At 30.4% G+C, this 21,187-nt stretch overlaps 1 protein-coding gene across 1 annotated transcript in view; it reads right to left on the bottom strand.

Moving 5' to 3' along the window:
- LOC134727435 (uncharacterized) overlaps positions 1–13,291 on the bottom strand; it is an 85,220-nt gene extending 71,929 nt beyond the window's left edge. The window contains exon 1 of the mRNA XM_063591816.1: positions 13,179–13,291. Within this exon, the coding sequence (XP_063447886.1) occupies positions 13,179–13,214 (36 nt within the window). The 5' untranslated portion in view covers positions 13,215–13,291. The remainder of the gene's footprint in view (positions 1–13,178) is intronic.
- Positions 13,292–21,187: the final 7,896 nt, after the last annotated feature.

The raw sequence follows: 21,187 nt of genomic DNA, 5'->3' as shown, positions 1-21,187 counted from the left end.
AGAATAATATGGATATCCCACTGTTCCAATATTGACATTAATCATATCCATATTTATAACCTGGTGTTGAGCTTCCAAGAGGTATTCTGGAGTGACATAATACTTGAATTCAATGAAAATCAATCAATTATATTAAAATCTTGATCAAATATCAGAATGTCACTTCCTTTTCAGTTGTAATTTTCAGACAAATAGCAATAACATTTTGTTAAGTCCAAAAAAGAAGTTATCGTATTAAAGCGGACGTTACTAAATATAAGTCAATCATGGGAATCTTTTATGGTAAATAAAAAAATTCTAAGTTTTGAGTTGAAATATCCATAGAAATTGTTTTAATACAGCAATATCTACATAGGGGCAGATTTACCGACTGTTTTTATTTAATTATGCTACAAAAATCTTTTGTATTAAAGAATGTCAGAATTAAGACTTTGTAAAAAAACATCCTCTATTTTAACTGTTAAATTCCCATTTATTGGAGAAAAGTTCCCTTCAAAAGTAAATGAAATGATATAAATTTTCCCTTTCATAGGTATATCTGATTACCTGACAGGTAACATAATTAGATTTGATACAATTATACACGACATGTATATAATATCTATTTCAAAGTAGGTCTAATCTGGATTTTGATTAACTTCCTGCTTATAATAAACATCAAATGGAGTTAAATAAATAAAGAAGAGAAATTTCATAGTCATTCACAAAACAATAGTTCTTTAAAATTAACTTACATGTATACAGAACCACAAGAAAACAAAATTTCTTTTGAACTTACATACTGGACCACAAGGAGGAATTGACCTAGGTTGCAAATCTTGTAATCAACACTACTTCAAACTGCTATAATAGTAGGGCATCAAGATAAAATGGAGAATAGAACTCATGAATGTGTCAAAGAGACAACAACACGACTAAAGAGCAGAAAACAGCTGAAGGCCACCGATGGGTCTTCAATGCAGCAAGAAAATCCCACACCCTGAGGTGTACTTCAGCTAGCCCCTCAACAAAAATGTGTACTAGTTCAGTGATAATGGACGTCATAATTGACTTCAAAACACAGAAATGAACTGAAATTTAAAATCATACAAGACCAACAATGTCCAAGGACTCCTGACTTGAGACAAGCACAAAATTGAAGCAGGGTTAATAGATAAAGGAAGATGTGGTGTGAGTGCCAATGAGACAACTCTCCATCCAAATAACAATTTAAAAAAAAGTAAACCATTATAGGTCAATGTACGGCCTTCAACACGGAGCCTTGGCTCACACTGAACAAAAAGCTATAAAGGGCCTTAAACATGTTTTGTAAGATCAAGACTATAGATGTAGAAACATATAGCAAGGTGCACTTAATCTTCTGTTCAGTGATTGGCTCACAGGTAGTTTGTCTGCTCCTGACACTTGTCCTTCCTCACATAAAACTGACCACTCAGCACTGTAAAACTGCATGTAGATACAAGAAGATGTGGTGTGAGTGCCAATGAGACAACTCTCCATCCAAGTCATAATTTGAAAAATTAACAATTATAGGTAAAAGTGCTGTGGCTTTCAACACAGATCTTTTGGCTAACACTAAACAGCAAGCTATAAAGGGCCCACAAATGACTTATATTACAAAATATGGAAAAATTGTGATTTTTATATATCTTTACTAGTAAAAGAAGACACTTAACCTTAAATTTAAAGTTTGATTAATAAAATTGCATTTAACTAATCTAAAATTCATATTTTTTAACATGGACTTCAAATAAATGTGTTTAAAAAATGTCCATGTCACATTTGTTCCATTTTACATATCATTAGAACTACTATAGACCACCTGTGTTATTTGCATTACAAACAGTTTGTACCAAAGTCTGACCCTGTTGTTTGTTTAATTCTCCATACATAACAGTGTCTATATGTGCTAATACGTTCTTTTGTCATATAAAAGCATTTCAAATATTCTATGTTGTAGTACTTCTGTTTATTCCTGAAGTGTTATATCCTTAATTAGAGGACATTTCATTTGTGTAATCTTACTTCTTACTTAATCATACATTTCTTAGTCAGATGAACACTATTTTTGATAAGGTTTCATCTTCAACAATTATCAATAAATCAAAAGATGACCATCAACAATTTACATTAGAGGTGAACTTCAACAGCATCCACTAACTGTCAACCTTAAAATTATTATAAAGATCAGATTCCACATCTTCCTTTAAAGGTCAACTTTAACAACTTTCATTAAAGGTCAACTTCAACATCTTTCATTAAAGGTCAACTTCAACATCTTCCATTTTAGGTCAACTTCAACATCTTCCATTTAAGGTCAACTTTAACATTTTTCATTAAAGGTCAACTTCAACATCTTCCACTAAAGGTCAACTTCAACATCTTCCATTTGAGGTCAACTTGAACATCTTCCATTTAAGGTCAACTTTAACAACTTTCATTAAAGGTCAACATTAACATTTTTCATTAAAGGTCAACTTCAACATCTTCCACCAAAAGGTCAACTTCAACATCTTCCACTAAAGGTCAACTTCAACATCTTCCACTAAAGGTCAACTTCAACAACTCCCATCAAAAATCAACTTTAAAAAAAACTTCTATTTAAGGTGAATTTAATCAACTTCCATTTAAGGTCAACTTAAACAACTTGCTAGTCTGTCTAGTTATAAAAGATTTAAGCTGAAATATCAAAAGTCGTAAAGGTCAAGTGTACTCTATTTACAACATAGTCAAAAATTCATAAAATATAAGTGGTCCATCCTTCTCTCATTAATTTTCCGTTACTGAGAAGAGATTGGAAATGGTTATTTCATGTCAATTGTACATACAACTTTTCTTACTTATTTTCAAATGTATATCTGCTTTTTAATATGAACAGGTACGGTACTTGAGTAATAAGTATAATTTCCATGTATCAACCCACAACTAAGACTTTTAATAATAAAACTTCATACTAAAATGATTATACACTTAATAACACAGTATGCAAAAAGTTAGATATTTGTCATTATAGTTCAATGTAACTTTTTGAAAAAAGTTAAAAAGTTACAAATTCAAAATTATGTCAACAAACTGAATTCAATTAGAAAGACTATAATATCATATCTGTCTAACAATCAACAGTGAAAAAAGAAAACAATAATCAATTCTCACCTATACATAATAAATAGGAATAAAAATTGAGATTTTTGTCGTCTATATTTAAGGACAAAACCTGAATGGAAGTGAGTTCTAAACTTTGGAATAAGTAGGTAGCACATTGAAAAAATAATTGGCAGTGTCTGAACTTGGAAGGTGTCAATAGGATGGACCCCTTCAGAGCAGTAAACATAATGAAACAACGAACACTCAGATTAAACATGTCCACCCCTTTTTGAATGTCTAAAAATCACAGGTTTTGCATACAGCTATGAAAAGTGACTTCAGAATTGATATCTATATGGAGACACTGAGAATAATACATTTTAAATTGACATGTTTACATGTAGACTTAAAAACACTACAGTCATCTTTTCCTCTGCCTGAAAAGGCAAGTAATGTAATGTAATAGGTGGGCTCCAGTATTGCTTGTATCGCCCCTTAGGTCACAAAGGCAAATTTAAAAACTGCCTCAGGTCGCCAGGTCACTTTTAATCATATAATACATTTAAATACAGCAGTTTTTTTTAACTTTTTTTTCTACATGACAGAGATATCAGGTGGCAAGATTGCAAGGTGGAATGATGGAGATATCAGGTGACAAGGTTGCAGTGTCAAGTGTCACCATGTTGGAGTCACCGAGCTGATTTCTCAGTTTTTCATGATGATTGACCAATCCTCCCCTACTTCTTCACTAAAAATCTACTGACGCTAATTGTATAGTCATAGTTAAAGTAAGATCCACAAAACTGATAGTGTACTTTTAAAATTAAGATTTTTTTTTCTGTATCAGGATAGCGGTAAGCAGTGTTTACAAAGATTTCTATAAACATTGATCAGACCAAAGAGAAGTATTATAGCTATAATACATTCATGAATAGACACAGCTGCATCAGACTATGTACTACTATTTAACCATGATACATTCTCAGTCTATAATCCTGTATTCAAAAGTTTTGTATAATCTGGTAATGTTTTGTAAATAAAGAGTCTCATGCTGTTCAATACACAAATAATCACTTTATATAATAGTCTCACTCTCGCACATGTGGTATACAACGGTTACTAAAGCTTTATACAACTGTTACTAAAGCTTTATACTTTATTACTGTGCATGTAAGTTGATGGGAATCTTAAAGGGAATATTTTATTATGAGATACTCTATGAACTAAATATTGACTGGTTTAAAGGATATCTCAATACATGTTCGTATTAGTTGGTTCATTAACGCAGAGTTGAAAAACAAGTTTAATGAACAAGTTTTGGTGAGATCCAAGGCTCCGTGTTGGAGGCCGTACTTTGATGGTTTACTTTTACAAATTGTGACTTTGATGGAGAGTTGTCTCATTGGCACTCAAACCACATCTCCTTATATTTATATAACGTTTGTTTTGCTTGATTTGGAAACCACATTAGTTGTAAAAATCATTATCCTTTGGGGTTTTGGTGGACAATGTTCATAGTTGACAATCATACCATATCTCTTATTTTTCAAACATGTACTATCCAAAATTCCAAATACAAAAGAACAATGCATAAAATCGCTGGCAGAATGTTTTCATAAATCAATTTCTCCTAAGCTACATAGCCACAAAGAAATTTTGCATTTCAAGTCGATGAAAGACAGAATATTGCACTTTATTCAATATTTAAGCAACAAACCATTCCTATTCCTTGAAGTTCCAATACCCCCAGTCAACTTCCTTAAGTTAAATGTACCACAGATATCTATTGTCTCTGTGGTATCTAATCAATGTCTAACTGTCAGTTTCTCATTGTAATTTACGATTTACCTTAATGTATGGTAATAGTTAGGTCAATCAAATCTTAATTGATGAGGTGATACATATCCAATTTGATTGCAGGTGCTCTTTCATCAGCTGATCGATTTGTTTATCATTTAATCTGAACATAATTGGTAAATGTGTTAAAATGAAAGGATATTCCTTTTTCGGACAACTGATCAATGAAAAGTAGACATGCAATAGTAATTAAAAAGCTATGTTTCTTCATTGTGACTTTTAAGACTTTCATGCAGGCAAGAAAATATGTAAAACTTGGAATAGATAATATATTTCAGTTCTATAACTATATTCCAATGTGTCATGAAACAAAGTTTAAGAGATTGATACATTTAACAAGGTTATATTCATGTGTGTCTTTTTATCCTTCCATACACCAAATACAGTGGCTATACTACTTATAGAACTTGATAAATAGACCAAGCCACATAAATATAACATTGTCTTTAAAAGCATGGACAAATCTGCATGACAGACATGTATACCTTTCAATCATTCCACACCGAATATGTATAGATGATCTATTGTTTATAGTAGCTGGAAAAAAGACTGAGCCACAAAAAAACTTAACAATTATCAGACCAATGATCCATGAAAATGAGGTCAAGGTAAGATGAAACATGTCAGTCAAACATGCACAACTTACAACCATTCCATGCATCAAATATACGACTTATTGCTTATAGTATCTGAGACACAGACAAAACCCATACTGTTTATAATATGAGTTAGCTATAAAATGCCTGGGCATGACAAAATGTTGAACTATTCAAAAGAGAAAACTGATGGCCTGATTTATACTTAAAACAATATTTACTTATGTTTTACTACACAGGCAGGGTAAAATCACCTACTATGCATCAAGTAAATAAACTATCAATTATAGAAAGAGATCTCACTTAGAGTGACAATTTTCTATGTTTAATTTCCATAAATCTTTGTTTACTCTGACATAATAATCCAAACCTCATGCCAAGGAATTTAAACTTTTCTATTCACTTCAGTCTATATACAAGTATACTTTGCTTTAGTTCAACCTTCTTATTAGTATTTAAGTCATTGTAAAATAATAATTGTCTAGCCCAAGGTTTATTTTTCATACAAATGTAACATTTCATAATTTGTGTTTACTTAAGTTGACAACTCCCTTTTATAATATAAACATATCAATACGTATTTCAATTGAGATTCTTTCCTTGATACAGCCTTATATAAGAAGCAAAGCTATGTCAGATTTGAAAAGTTTTTAAGTAATAATCCCTTGATGTTTCATGATCAATGCATGTCTATGAGTAAAATGAGATATGTAGGATACATTGTATAATACAGCAACTCATCAACACAAAAACGTTCAGAAATTCCTGTGACGTTTTTATCAATGTGAAATACCCTACATTTCAAAGAAGCTTAATGCAATATTAACAAACCACATTCATAATTTAAGTATTGGTAATGCTTCATAAAATTTTAGCAATCACAAATAATTTAATTGGATTTTGCATTTTTTACAGCGATCTGTGATTTGCAATAATAAATACATAAATTAAGTTCTGAATTTACAATATTTAAAAATTCTCCTGATAATCATAGGTTTTGATTTGACATATATGATTTTTTGCAGTTCCATGATTTATGTATATATGTGTTAAATGGGATGTGTGAGATACAAGTACAATACAGCAACCCGTCAATACAAAAATGATTATGTCGTAAATTAAGGAATTCCTGCTATATTTTTATCAATGCAAAATAGGCTACATTATCAGCTTTGCAATATTTACAACTTACATTCATAATTTTAGTCATAAGATTTCACATTTTCGAAAGTGATCTTTGACCACAATGAAAAATACATGTCTGAAATTCTGAATTTACAGAATTTAAAAAAAACCTTCTGAAAATCATAGCTTTTTTATTTGACATATATATATAAATAACGTCAATATTTCTTTCGTTTTATGTCAGCAATCTTAAATATACCAAAGTATATTTCCTTCTGAATGAATAAATCATTTCTTTACATGAAACAAAATACTAGTAATTCAATATACTGTTTTTGTTTCAATATTAATAAAGAGAAGTGCTTATGAACCATTGCAAAATTGCAAACTGGCAGAAAAATTAAATTACAAATGTTATTTGAACTTAATACTAGTTTTTCAGTCAGTGGTTAAACTGAATAGTTCCTGACTTAACCTTGGGTTCAATGTTCCATTAAAACAAAAATGAAACATATCAATGGCTAATTTCTATAATTATGAAATCAAATCAGCCGTAAAACATGTCAAATAATTCTTTAAATAAAATTCAATTATAACATAGCATTATTTAATCAATATCAATCATAAACAAATTTGCAAACACTTACAAGAAAAGTTATAAACTTGGTCATACTCAAAGTGAAATTCAGAATATTCTACAGAAATATCAACATTAACCTTATACATGACAAATCAATTTCTTTATTTATTGAGAAAACTCACTACAAGAGACAAATTGAAACAGAAATTGACAGCTATATGTAACCATATGACCTTCAATAATGAGCAAAGCCCATAAGGCATAGTCAGCTATAAAAAGTATTCAATTTTATTTATTTTTTCTTCATCAAACCCCTATGTTTACATTTTTTTCATTTTCATTACTTTTTGTTATGTTTGACAAGCAATCTCTTTAAGAATTCTTCGTAATCTATCGACTAAAACATTTGCACCAATTTACTGAAGCCATCTACCCTCAAGTAAACACGACATCTATAAACTTTGATCAATAGTGTAATACCACCCAAAGCTTCAGGTATTAACTCAAGCACCTGTCCTCTAAAATATATTGTAAATCACCATTCCGTATGACTTATAAATTGATTAATCCACGAGAGGATATAATTTATAACAAGTCAAAGTAATGGTAGCTTATTCCATTTTTAGATATAGGTAGACCTTGTTTTACTTATGTTATCATTCTTCATCCAGGCACCTAAAGCTTTACTATCTAATTTCCATTTAGATTTTTCCACTTTTAAGCACTGCTTTTGGGCAATTTCTTTGCAGCCAGTTTTTATTGGTGGAGGAAGCTAGAGTCACTGGAGAAAACCACTGACCTTCGATTGGAAACCTGACAATCCTAGTCAATTAAGATTGGAGTCAAGTGCACTTGCATGAATGGGGGTCGAAGTCACAACCTCAAAGTTGACTGGCTAGTGATTACAATAGTAACTGCTTATACTACCTAGCCACCGAGGCCCCTCATTACTATCTGAATTTTTTTTAAAGAGTACATTAAGCAACCAGCAATTATTCCATCAAATATATTTTTAAAAAATTTATAAGGCAAAGATGGTAGCAATGGACATTAAGCAACCAGCAATTATTCCATCAAAACTATTTTTAAAAAATTTATAAGGCAAAGATGGTAGCAGACTAGTAAACCTTCAACAGATTCCAAAATGCTGTTCATTCAGAAATGTGTCCAAGTGCATTTTTACTACTGAGAAAAATGAGAAGATTTTAGATTTTGAGTAATCACTACTTAATCTAACTTTTTCAAGTATTTTAAGTTTTTTCTGAGATGATTTCTAAATAACCTGAAATAGTATTACGTACCACAGACAATGTTTTTAAAGTTGACAAATTGTTTGTACGAAAAATGTTTTTGGTTTGTTCAAATACAACTGAACCTCTCGATAAATATTTCACACTTATACATAAACATGAAGCAAAAATGTAAACATCTAAATTCTAGTTATATAAAGCTAACTGAACTGATTGATGATAAAATAAAGTGTTATCGATACAATAGGAATTTAACAATATTATTCGTAGGAGTTAAAATTCAATACAATATTTTTACTTCAGTTGAAACACAATTTTCTAAACATGAGACTTATAATAATAGTGAGTGGTCATCTGAGTTCAGTTAAACCGTAATTGAAAACTAACCGAGATTTTTAAAATATCAAAAATAACGTGAGTTAATGTATTGTGTGATCAGATTATTACAAGCTGAGACTAGATATGACCTCATTTTCTAAATTATTAAAGAGATCAAGGATTGAATATATCTAATTTACAAATTTAAAATCTGTGGTTATTTTTTGTGACTTGTGGTCACAATTAAAATTTGAAACATTCAAGATCAAATTTAACATTTAAAATTGTCAAAATAAACAGTATCAATAGCAAGTGCCCTTGAACGATCTTGTTTTTATTAAGTTTTATAAAGAAATATTGGTACTATCAAATCATATCATACGTAAAACTAACGTATATTATGGCATAATAATATTCAGTGTGCTAGTCAAAATTTGTTTAAAATTGTCAAAATAAACAGTACTGATACCAAGTGCCCTTGAAAGATCTTGTTTTTATTAAGTCTTGTAAAGAAATAGAGGAGCTATCAAATCAAACGTAAAACCAACGAATGTTAATGGCGTAATAATATTCTCTGTACTTGGTATGAACAAAGAATTGGTAGTTCTTCCTTTCATAATATAAAAAAATTAAAGATGTGGTATGATTGTAAACTAGACAACTTTTTATCAGAGACCAAATGATTTGAAAAATGTAAATAAATCACTGTATATACTTCAACAATGAAGAAAACCGATACTGCATAGATGGCTATAAAAGGTTTGAAACTGACAAAAATAAAAACCATTCAAATGAGAAAAACTATTTCAATAAATGAAAATTAGTACCAAAAAAAAAAAAAAATCTACAATATATATGATCTGTATAAAAAATAACTCGATATTCTGTTTTTTTCTTCAATGCAGATCAATGTAAAAGTGATATCAGCAGGACAAACATTATCAAGTGAGCTCAAGTACTTCTACAAACAATCTACTTCTTCATACTAAATGGTTTAATAAAATACCAATACTTCGTCAATAAAACATTCCAACAAAACAAAGGTTAATAGAACGTTCTGTTATGTAAAAAAAACTCTTTTTTGAAATTGACATGGCAGAATCATATTGCATGTGAAATTATAAATTATGAATTGCAAAAAAATAAAAAATATTAAAAAATATAATGATCGTTAACTTTTCTAATGCAATTTTAATGTGATTTCAATAATTCAATAGCTCTTAACCATGTTAACAATGAGTTGTAATAATTAACAAACAATATTCTATTGACAAAAGCTCTCATTTTCATCTGAGGATAATATAACATTCAATATCACTGATCGCTTTATCCAGGAGGAAAAAATCAAACGGCTTTATAATAAAGAAGCTATATACATGTGTTAAACAAGATAAATAAATATCCCACCTGCATTCTTTTTGCATAAACTTTGTTGACTAGAATGAAATGCAAACGTACTCATCAGTATCACTTATGTAAAATTGAAAATGGAAATGGGGAATGTGTCAAAGAGACAACAACCCGACCATAGAAAAAACAACAGCAGACGGTCACCAACAGGTCTTCAATGTAGCGAGAAATTCATGCACCCGGAGGTGCCATCAGCTGGCCCCTAAACAAATATATACTAGTTCAGTGGTAATGAATGCTGTACCTACATAAGCTCCAATCTACAGGTAAAACAAAAATAAAAGTAGGACAATTGCCATTTCTACAATTTTCAGCCAAAATTTATAAGTCAGCTGGAAAAATATAAAACAAAAAATAAGGAAATGTGGTATAATTTCCATGAGACAACTATCAAATAGAGTCCAAAAAGATGTGATTAAAGCAACTTTGGGTCACTGTATGACTTTCAAAAATGAGAAAAATCCATTCAAAATAGCCAGCTTTAAAAGGTCTTGACAGGATTAAATATCCTCGTTGTGAACAAATAATTCATAAATTAGTTCCAGATCACATCAATACAAAAAAATAACATAGTTTAGAAGATTTTTTTAAACAAAAAGAAGACTATATATATTTCTGTATTCAATATTTACCATTAATTAAATATCTCAACTTGTAATGTTATTCCCCATGTTACAAACTGAGCCTGTCACATCACACACATGTATTTGTATTTTGTAATATAAAAATCCCATTTCTAGAAGACCTTTTGATGTGAACTTAATGAAGAAGTATATGGAGTGATACTAAAGGACTTCATTAACTTTTAAGACTCAGAAATTCATAAAAAAAAAACATAAAAAGTAAATAGCTCTATTTTTCATGTCAATATTAAATGTGGTCACAACAAGTTATTGTGGAATTAATCAAATGAAATTTATACCTATATATTTAAATGCAAATATGTCAAAAATTGTCCTGATTAAAAGTTAATTGATAAAAGTCTTGGCCCATTTTTGAAATAAGGTACAAACCGTGTTTAGTCATTATATATATATTTTTTAATCATGATATTAGGTTTCTCTGGCTGAATATGAAAGGAATAACTAATATCATAGTTTCATTATTGCTGAGAAAACCAACTAGTCCGGTTGTTTAATTACTCAAATTAGTTATTTAAATTTCCCTTAATATTTCGACTGAAGACAATCTTTATTTTTTTCCTGTATTCTTTAATTTGATCAAACATGCTATCTTCCTTTATATCTTTCAATTACAGGTTTTAAAACAAATCTGACAAACAAGAATTTTTCTGATCTGCTTACACAAGTAAGTACACCAAACAGTTTCTGATCAATAAAAGGCCTAGATAAGCTATAATTGTCATAAGAAATTATTACTCGAAAGCACCCTTGAGCTTTCTGTGTAAAAAAAAATCAAACAAGTTCAAAGACCCTGAACTTGTTGAAATTAGTTGTTGGTTTTAGCTTTTTTTGTCATGTCAGCACAAAAAGGCTACATTGTGACAAGCTTAAAGAAATAAAGATTTGTTTCATTGATCAAAGTCTAAATGAAAAAAACAATACAAAATAAATAAAACTTCCTTTAAGTGCTACAGATATAATCTTTTCTTTTCCATTTTAATCCCTTTTCGTTATCTGTTCTGATGAGCAATTATTTGATCTTCAAATGATTTAAATCATCCTTCTATTTACACTACATGTAACAACTAGTTTTCTTTACTGTCCATATTAAGTTTCTATAACAGTATCAAGTACTCTTTAAAAGGTTGTTAGTGAGACCAGTTATTTACACAGGGCGATAGTGACTTCTGACACCATGTGATAACTTTCTAATATTGCCTTCCTAAGAGTGTCTTCTACACATAATTGTGACTTAATCTATAAATATTAGTACCTAAGAAGATTTATAGCACCCTGGGTACTTCAGTCAAAGTACTTCATTTATACTGAGAATCTGCCAAATATTGTAGGTATTTTTACAGTATTGTTCTGCCCTATATATAATGCAGTTAAAATAGGTTATCTATGAGATGAATGGGAAATAACTGCGCAATAAGCATTCCAAAGGAACACAAATTTAACTGTTGTTCTTCACCATGAAAGTCTCTGAAAAATTTTCAAGGATGTTAGAGGCAGTCATATGTTTGAAAGTGAAACAATCGAGGAATTCTCATAGATGAATCTTCTTTAGTTTTCTTAGTTCAATAAATACACCCTTCACACATAAATTTGACCTCCAATGTGTTATTTATATAATGCAAAGTGTATTTCTTTTACAATGAAACAAACAAGAATTTTGATGATTCCTCCAAGTATGTTTTAAAAGTCACTAAAAACCTCAGTCATAAATGTGACACTCAAATTCTTGTTACCCTTCAATGAAATATAAAGTAGTACACTGCATACAAATAAGATGTTGAAAAGCTGGGGCAGACAATGCCCCTCTAAGGGACAAAACACTGACAGCAACCTAAAAACAAAAGTTCATAAAGAGATGCATTTCTACCTAATTGTCACTAGAACAAGAGACAGAAAATGAAAAGGATAACTGAAAACAACCATACATCAGAGTCAACAAGGGCAAAATCTGAACAAATTCCAAGAAAATGTTCAATGTCATTGTACATATAAATCTTCAAAATACTCCAATGAATTTCATGTCTGCAAATTCCATAAAAGACAAAATTTACAGTTAATATTGAGTATTAAAAAATAAATTAGCTCAATAGATTGTTTCATGTACTTGTAGGGTTTTTAGAATGAAGGAATGTAAAGCAAATACTTTTTTCTAGTAATCATTTTAAGCTTTGACTATATTTGGCAAAGTCATCTTAAATCTGTTTGAAAAACTCATCTAAGTATAATCAATTAAATTTTTTGCCAAATCGAATTTTAACAAAATCACAGATCAATATTTATTTATTTATGAAATGTTTGAAATTTAAATTTCTCCTACCTTTTCACTGTCATTCAACCAAGTGATAACATCCATATCTTAAACACTAAATTGTCTTTTGTATAAATTCCTGATAAACGTCCAAATTTTGTAAAATACATGTAACTTATTTTAAGGACATTTCAACAGAAGTCTAAATATCCAACCTCGTTCATGTATAGAAATTTATCACTAATTGAAAAAGAATCACATCTATCGCTATTTATTCCATCTGTAATGTTAAAGACAAGTACCCCTAAAACAAATTAGCCAAGAGCACACAGCTTAATTAACTTTTGTTGATATTTATTCCTGCATTCATATACTTATATCACCTCAAGGTATATTTTTATAACTTCTTATAACTATTGGCATTTGGCTCAAATTACGTAGCCCATTCATCAGATATCATTTGATATCAAATAAAAAGTGGGTAACCTTTAACATCAAATCCTACCTTTAATTTTGATCGAGAGCCCATCACAAGTATATAATCATAAATCCAGAGATATAATTAGGGGTAGTGGATGGGCTGTCCAAAGTCGTCCTCACCCATCAAGGTAAAAATCACCTGTGTATTGATCTATCCGATCAGGTGTGACAATTCAACCAGAAAAATATCTATTTAATTTGCTTTCAATCTGACAAACTATTAAAGTCAAGATTTTTAAAGGATTAAATTCTTCATTCTAACAGTAATTTGTCAAAAAAGTAGGATTAAAATATATCAATGTAGAGTAAAGGGTAGAATTCAGATAAAAATATCTGAATGTTAATGAAAACTTTCAAAAGTGTAAATGTTTGTCAAACTGGTGTGAAAAGTACTTGGCATTTGGCATGCTTTAGAATACATTCATTCAAGTTGAATAAAAGTGATTTGAGAAAATGAATCCAACATAAAGTAATTACAAAAAAAGGTATCAGTTTTAAGCTGTGGCCCAGATTATAGTCAAATAATATAAATTCATTAAAAACCACAATATTTATTTATGATCTATTCATCTATATGATGTTTAAAACCACAAAGATATATAAATAACCAAACAGTTCGATTCCAATTTTAAATGCACAAGATGCACATTTTGAGGTTAACATTGCTAATGATGAAGGCAAAACTAATATTTCAAAATTTCAAACCCAAATACAAATTGTATAATTCTTCTATTCCTTGTACCCAGATTTCAAATTAAATGTTGACAGTTATCCTCTAATTTCAGTTTGTTAAATGTTAATTTACATGTCTGTCATTGTATCGAATGCAGAGACGACTGGATGCCTGCCAATATAAACAGACCTACTGTAGAGGGACCCTGAATAATGTCCATTAACTGTTGTATAATTTATGTCAATTTAAAAACAAATAATTTATAAGAGTCTAATGGAGGAATATAGCAATACAGGCCAAGAATCTTCTCCAGAGATTGTTAAATCATTAATGAATTTAAACATATACCTACAATAAGGGACGAAAATAAGGGGAAGTAACTCCAGAGGCAGTTACAGCTCCAATATGATATATGTCTGGTTAAATTGCTTTCAGGAAGGTAAAGAGTTGCTTGTTTACTGGTTATTTATGTAAAAGGCAACGGAAGTCAGTATATTTGTTTTGGTAGAAACACCACTACTACAGAAGAAAAGATCATTCATGACACAAAATCTGTACAGGAATAGCAAAAAACACAAAGCCAATAGGACACATAGCAAGCTGCTCTGATAAGTTTAAACAGGTTTGAAATCTAGATATTGACCAACTACAAAACCCTCTAGGTCACTGATATCATGTTAGATTTAAAGTGTTTTTGTTGCTGATGTATTTAGCCTGTCACTGTTTACCTTTCCTTACTTAAAATCAATGGTTTCCCTCTTTCTGTAAACATGTTTTATTATGTAAAATTTCTTGGAATATATCTTTTGGGGTTCCAGTAAAGCCACTTTTTATATCACTAGGTCATGTTTAAATGGGGCTTAGATCAACAGGTTACTTTTAAGCCAATTTGAGGAAAGTCTGTTTTAAAAATTTTAATTGGCCAGGTCCTTTAAAATGAGACATCAGGTCGAAAAAATGCCAATAAACCTCACAAAGTTGTACTTCTGTATAACCATGTTGGACACATATTTCTACTATAATAGAAAAATTTCGTTCTGATTTTTAAAAAGAGGACTATTTCAAAGTTTTTTAGACAAAAGTCAGATTAAGAACAAATTTTAAAAATATAAAAGCTTTAAAATATACCTAAAATCTATCTTATCTGGCTTACCTTAATATCTCATATTTTTTCCTGGATAAAAATATGCATTAATTGTACTACATTTTGAATAAATTCCAAATACATCAATTTTAAATGTAAGAAATCTAGATTTTTAAATACAAAATATTCATGCCAGAATTTTTATTTGAATATGGATTTGTAGGTTTGTATAATGGAGAAATGTAAATAAGTGAATATGATAACGAGAATACCATAGATTCTAGGACTGATCCCTGTAAATCTTGGTAGGATAACTTAATACAACATGACCTATCCTCGTATCTATCAACTACCTATGTCAAAATCTACTTAGCTTTTTTTGCATTAGATAAAGGAGAAAGTTGATAGATGGGTGTTGAACACTACTCTGCTATTTCATGGCAGTCATTTTTAGTGAGTGGAAGAAGCTAGAGTGCCTGGAGAGAACCCCTAATCCTCTGTAGGAAAACTGACAATCCTAGTCAATTAAGATATGTCATCATATGAGTCGAGTGTACCCGCCCTGTGTGGTATTTGAACTCACAAGATCAGTTTCGACAGTCTAGTGATACAGTAGTTCCACTATTTAGACCACTCAGCCACTGTGGCCACTAATAAAGGAGATATGAGGTATATATCATAAAGAAACCAGAGACACATTGAAAACCATAAGATATCAGGTGGTCAACAAAAGACAGGGCCTGGAGTCTATCAATATGACAAGTTCTGATTCTTAAAAGTACACCATCAATAGATATAGGAAGATGTGGTGTGAGTGCCAATGAGACAACTCTACATCCAAATAACAATTTAAAAAGTAAACCATTATAGGTTAAAGTACGGCCTTCAACACAGAGCCTTGGCTCACACCGAACAACAAGCTGTAAAGGGCCCAAAAATTACTAGTGTAAAACCATTCAAATGGGAAAACCAATGGTCTAATCTATATAAACAAACGAGAAACAAGAAACACGTATATATTACTTAAACAAACGACAACTACTGTACATCAGATTCCTGACTTAGGACAGGTGCAAACATTTGCAGCGGGATTAAACGTTTTAATGGATCCAAACCTTCTCCCTTTTTCTGAAACAATAGCATAACATCACAACATAGAAAAACATACGATAAAATATCAATTGGCTAAAATGACAAAGTAACTATAACAAAAAAAAAGTTGTAATGAGAAGTTGACCTCAAAGTGATGCTATGCATTACCCTTGGTAATTCTAAATATAAGAAAACATAAGTACGATAGGTAGCTTTACAACTCATCACTGTTGAGCTAACGTAATGAACAATTCAGTTAATTAGAAATATGAAAAATATGAAGAAAATATTGTAATTGTTCAGCTTATAGGAAGTTGTTGTCTGATAGCAGTGGCTGATAACGCTATTTTCAAAAGGGGGTTTCAACCATATGTCCCTTTTCAAAAGCATTGATCATCAATAAAAAGGGGTGTTCCAACCTCTAGAAACCCCCCTGGAATCGACACTGAATAAATCCAAAAAGTGGTCACATTTTAAAGGATATAACTGAATTGTAACTGTAATAGTTATTTGGCCGACCACAAACAGATAGATTGACAATTAATGTGATTGCAATATAGCCTTTAAAGTGGGGGAATAATTATTTAAACACTCATCTGACTGACAAACTGCAAATCACAATTTATAATTTTCAAAATTTACATAACCTATTAGATTATGTTTTAGGCTAATGTAATCAGAGTTTTAACTTATTATGGTACTGCATTAACTGAAATAATACAACAATTTGGCATAAATTGAAGGATAGTGTCAAAATTGGTATCACACAAAATTTTCTCATTGATACTCCTAACCCATACAAAATGAGGAATTATTTTTATAACTTTTATGTTACATATATTTCCTGATTTTTACCATATACAAATAAACATACCCAAAACAATGCTTACCGAAAATATAGTCCACATATTGAATATCAAAGCATAAAAATCCTTCAACTTAATACATCCATTTGTAAGTTAATGATTACAATGTTACAATAAGTATATAAATCAATGACTAATTACAGAAACAGATAAATAGATATGGTTATATTAAGTAGGATATAGATTGAATACAAAGATTCTACAAAAATAGTATTGTCATGTTTTTAAACCTGCTGCTTTATTTTGTCTAACAAGGAAATGGGTTATTACCCTATTAAATGCGATGTTGATTTAAATGGAAGCTAGAATCTAAATCTCAACATTGCATCAGAGGTGAAGCAAGTACCACACATTTGGTGATAAGCCTAAAATGTGTTTATCAAGGTTCTACGATCCACACATATTTTTAATACTGATCTGTATGGGAGGTCAAGGTTATAAAAAACTCCAGTTTTTATCTATAAATCATAAACTTCTGATTCATACATATATAATACTTTTTGATCTGTATGAAGAAAAAGCATTGCCAGGGGGGTGGGGTAAGGAGGGGTCCTGATCCACGAAATCCCAGGCTTTAAAACACGAAATCCCTAGGTCCTGAAATTTGAAAAAAAAGAATTCCCGGATCCCGAAATGGTCAATCCCAAAATTCTAAGCTTAAAATTCCAGATCCCAGAGTCCTGATAAAGGATCCTATCCCCCTCATTGCCCTATTCAAAATTATATATATTTGAATCACACAACAGTTTTTGAAGAGTTGTTTTTTTTCCAAAACTTGCTATTTTTAATCAATACAACATAAATGAGAAGACAAAAACTATGCTCAGCATTATAACAAAAAGTATGGCATTCCATGATGGCAGCAGTCATGGCATTATAAATTGGAAATGATTTGTTTATCATAACCTTGAAGAGAATTGAATATAAAAGTATTTCATTTATTTTCAAAATATAAAAGTATTTCATTTATTTTCAAAATATAAAAGTATTTCATTTATTTTCAAAATATAAAAGTATTTCATTTATTTTCAAAATATAAAAGTATTTCATTTATTTTCAACTGACTGAATGACCATGCTTCTTTTTAAAAGCATCTCTACTGGTCTTCATGGCAACAAAATGCATATCCCAGAGAAACAAGTCAAAGTAACCATTATTAAATGTAAAAAGTTAAGCATTTACTAATATGAATTTCAACATAATGTGACATATTTTATTTTTTGTTTTTATTTTTCAGAATTTGATCCTACCTGTAATTTCATACCAGATGGCAGTTACTCCCAATCTCAAAAGAACACATGTACTGATACACGTTTATATAGACTGTTACTTTAAATATTTCCACTGTAGGTAAAACAAACCTTATACAAACTTATACTTTCTATAGAGTCCTTATCATCAAAGTATGTCTCACCTGATTATAAATCGTTTACACCTGGGATAGGGGACAGGTATAGCTCGTAAAACCCCCCAACGTTGAAATACCTGAAAATGCGCTTTTAATTTCACATTTGTTCTATTTTGGACAAGAACTATTACTAGTTTTAATTGCAGAAACTGAGAAATGAAAACGAAAGCATAGGCGGGCTATGAACTAAAGGGCAGAAAAATACAAATCGACTATGTCAATATTTTTGTAAATTTTGATAACCCACTTTGTTTCACTATTGGCAGATCAATGTATTTGATTGGACAGCTATTGATTTTTAAATGAGATTGATTACCACAGAGCATAGGTTTATCAGAGATTTGGGGTTCGCTATTGATAAGTGTCATAAAAATATTTGGTACCCAGGTTTGACCAGGCCTAACAAACTTTGGTAATACTTTACATACATGATTCAAAAGTGAAGGGGATTATTTTATGAATTTTTTTCACAATTTTTTTCCAAAGTGCTTTCATCATATCATATCAACATTTTGCTCAAATATAATTTTCCGCAACTTATTACTATGATAGAATAACACAATCAATTAGGATACAGCTAGCAGTAAAGAATTTAAAACTTTGCACGTAAAATGTTTACATTGAACAAACAGTGGCTACCTAAGCTAACTTCCAGTATAGGTAGTAGCAAGAAAATCTACAACCTGCTAAACAGCAGATTTCAATTATTTTTTTCTAGGAATGGGATGTTTGTGCTTGAGGGCTGGAAGTTTACATGCTTTTGGGATGTGGGATTTAGAAAAACAAATTTTGGTAGAATCTTTTCAAACTTCTGTAACAGGTGCTACATGAGGAGCAGGATCTGCTCATTCTTTGGAACACTTCAGAGCATCCCCAGATTTTGTTTGGGTATGTGTTGCTCAGTATATGGTTTCTTATATACACAAAATGTAGTGTTTGTGAATTATTGTTGAACCTTTAGTTGTTTTTCTTTTTTTTCCATGGTATTGTTGGTATTTTGTCACACGTGTATTTATATTGTCAATCTTTAATTAACTTTATGTTTTAAAACTAAATAAGACAATTTAAAAGTGTATAAAGTTAAAAGCAAGATAACAGATATACCCTAATGATTTCAATAAAACCTTAAAAACACAGGAAAACTTTCATACCAAGGAGCATAGGTTTATAAATAAGAAAGATTTGGGGTTCATTATAGATAAGTTTCAAAAAAAAATTTGGTATCCAGGTTTGACCAGGCCTAACAAACTTTGGTAATACTTTACACGTGTGGTTCAAATATTAAGGGGATTATATTATGGATTTTTTCACAATTTTTTTTGGCCAAGACAAGTTTTTAAATGCATAAGACAATTTTCCCAACGATTGCAACTAAACCATAAGACATCGGAAAACTATCATGGCATAAAAAGGTTAATAATAAGAATTCATATACTTATACAAATAGAAAACAATATATATGATACTCAAATGAACTGTTTGTCTAAGAATTTCTTTTACGAGAAGCTAATCCCAAAAAATCATTAATTTACAATTATTCCCAAAAGATCAATCATTACTCAAATGACATATGATGTCAAACAATACCAGTTATTGTCTGTCAGTTATTGATAACAAGTCGTTAATATTTACTATTGATTTTCTGTCTATCACATACCAGAAACATCTCGTTAAGGTAAGCGTTCAGGTAACCCACATACCTGAGTGTAAGGTAAAGGACAGAATCTACTAATACTTATGTTTGTCCTCTAAGCTCACCTGTTATACTCTGCTCAAGTTCAACAAGCTCTTCACCAAATCTTCATCGATTTCTCCACAGGGAAGGTCCTCATCAATCAACAAATAAAACATTGTGTCCTTTCTCTCCATTTATACATGATATATATGTCACTTCCAATCAATTCAATACTAAAATGTATTTGACGGCTAGGAGTCTATTTGGTTAAAATTTCAGCTATGAGATTTTATTAGAAATTTTTCTTTACTGCAAGAGACTATAAAAGAACAAATAATTTACAATAACTTCCACATATTTCTTTTATTACACAACAGTATGTCAAACTTAATTGAAATAAGCCACACATATATGACTGTAGTATGCGCTTTGAACTAGCTCATTGTTGAAGGCTGTACAAAACCTATAGTTGCTAATTTCTGTGTCCTTTAGTCTTGTGGAGAGTTGTCTGATTGGCAATTATACCACATCTTCTTCTTTTCATTTTGATATATATAAGATGTATACCACTAGAAAATATCTATCCAACTACAGTGAATTGTGAATTTGGTATGTACTGATTTTTATGAGAGTAAACTGAATTTTCATTGATGATTCATATTTCATGATATTAACAAATTTTTAACATTGAGAAACAAACAAGCCTGTAGAAAAGTGTTATTTTGTTTAAGAATTGAATTTGGGTCTTTCTCTTTTTTATCACACATGAAGCATGTTTATGTTGTACTGTTACATTGCTG

The sequence above is a fragment of the Mytilus trossulus genome, chromosome 8, assembly GCF_036588685.1.
Source record: "Mytilus trossulus isolate FHL-02 chromosome 8, PNRI_Mtr1.1.1.hap1, whole genome shotgun sequence".
Classification (NCBI taxonomy): domain Eukaryota; kingdom Metazoa; phylum Mollusca; class Bivalvia; order Mytilida; family Mytilidae; genus Mytilus; species Mytilus trossulus.
This window is presented reverse-complemented; position numbering and strand designations above follow the sequence as displayed.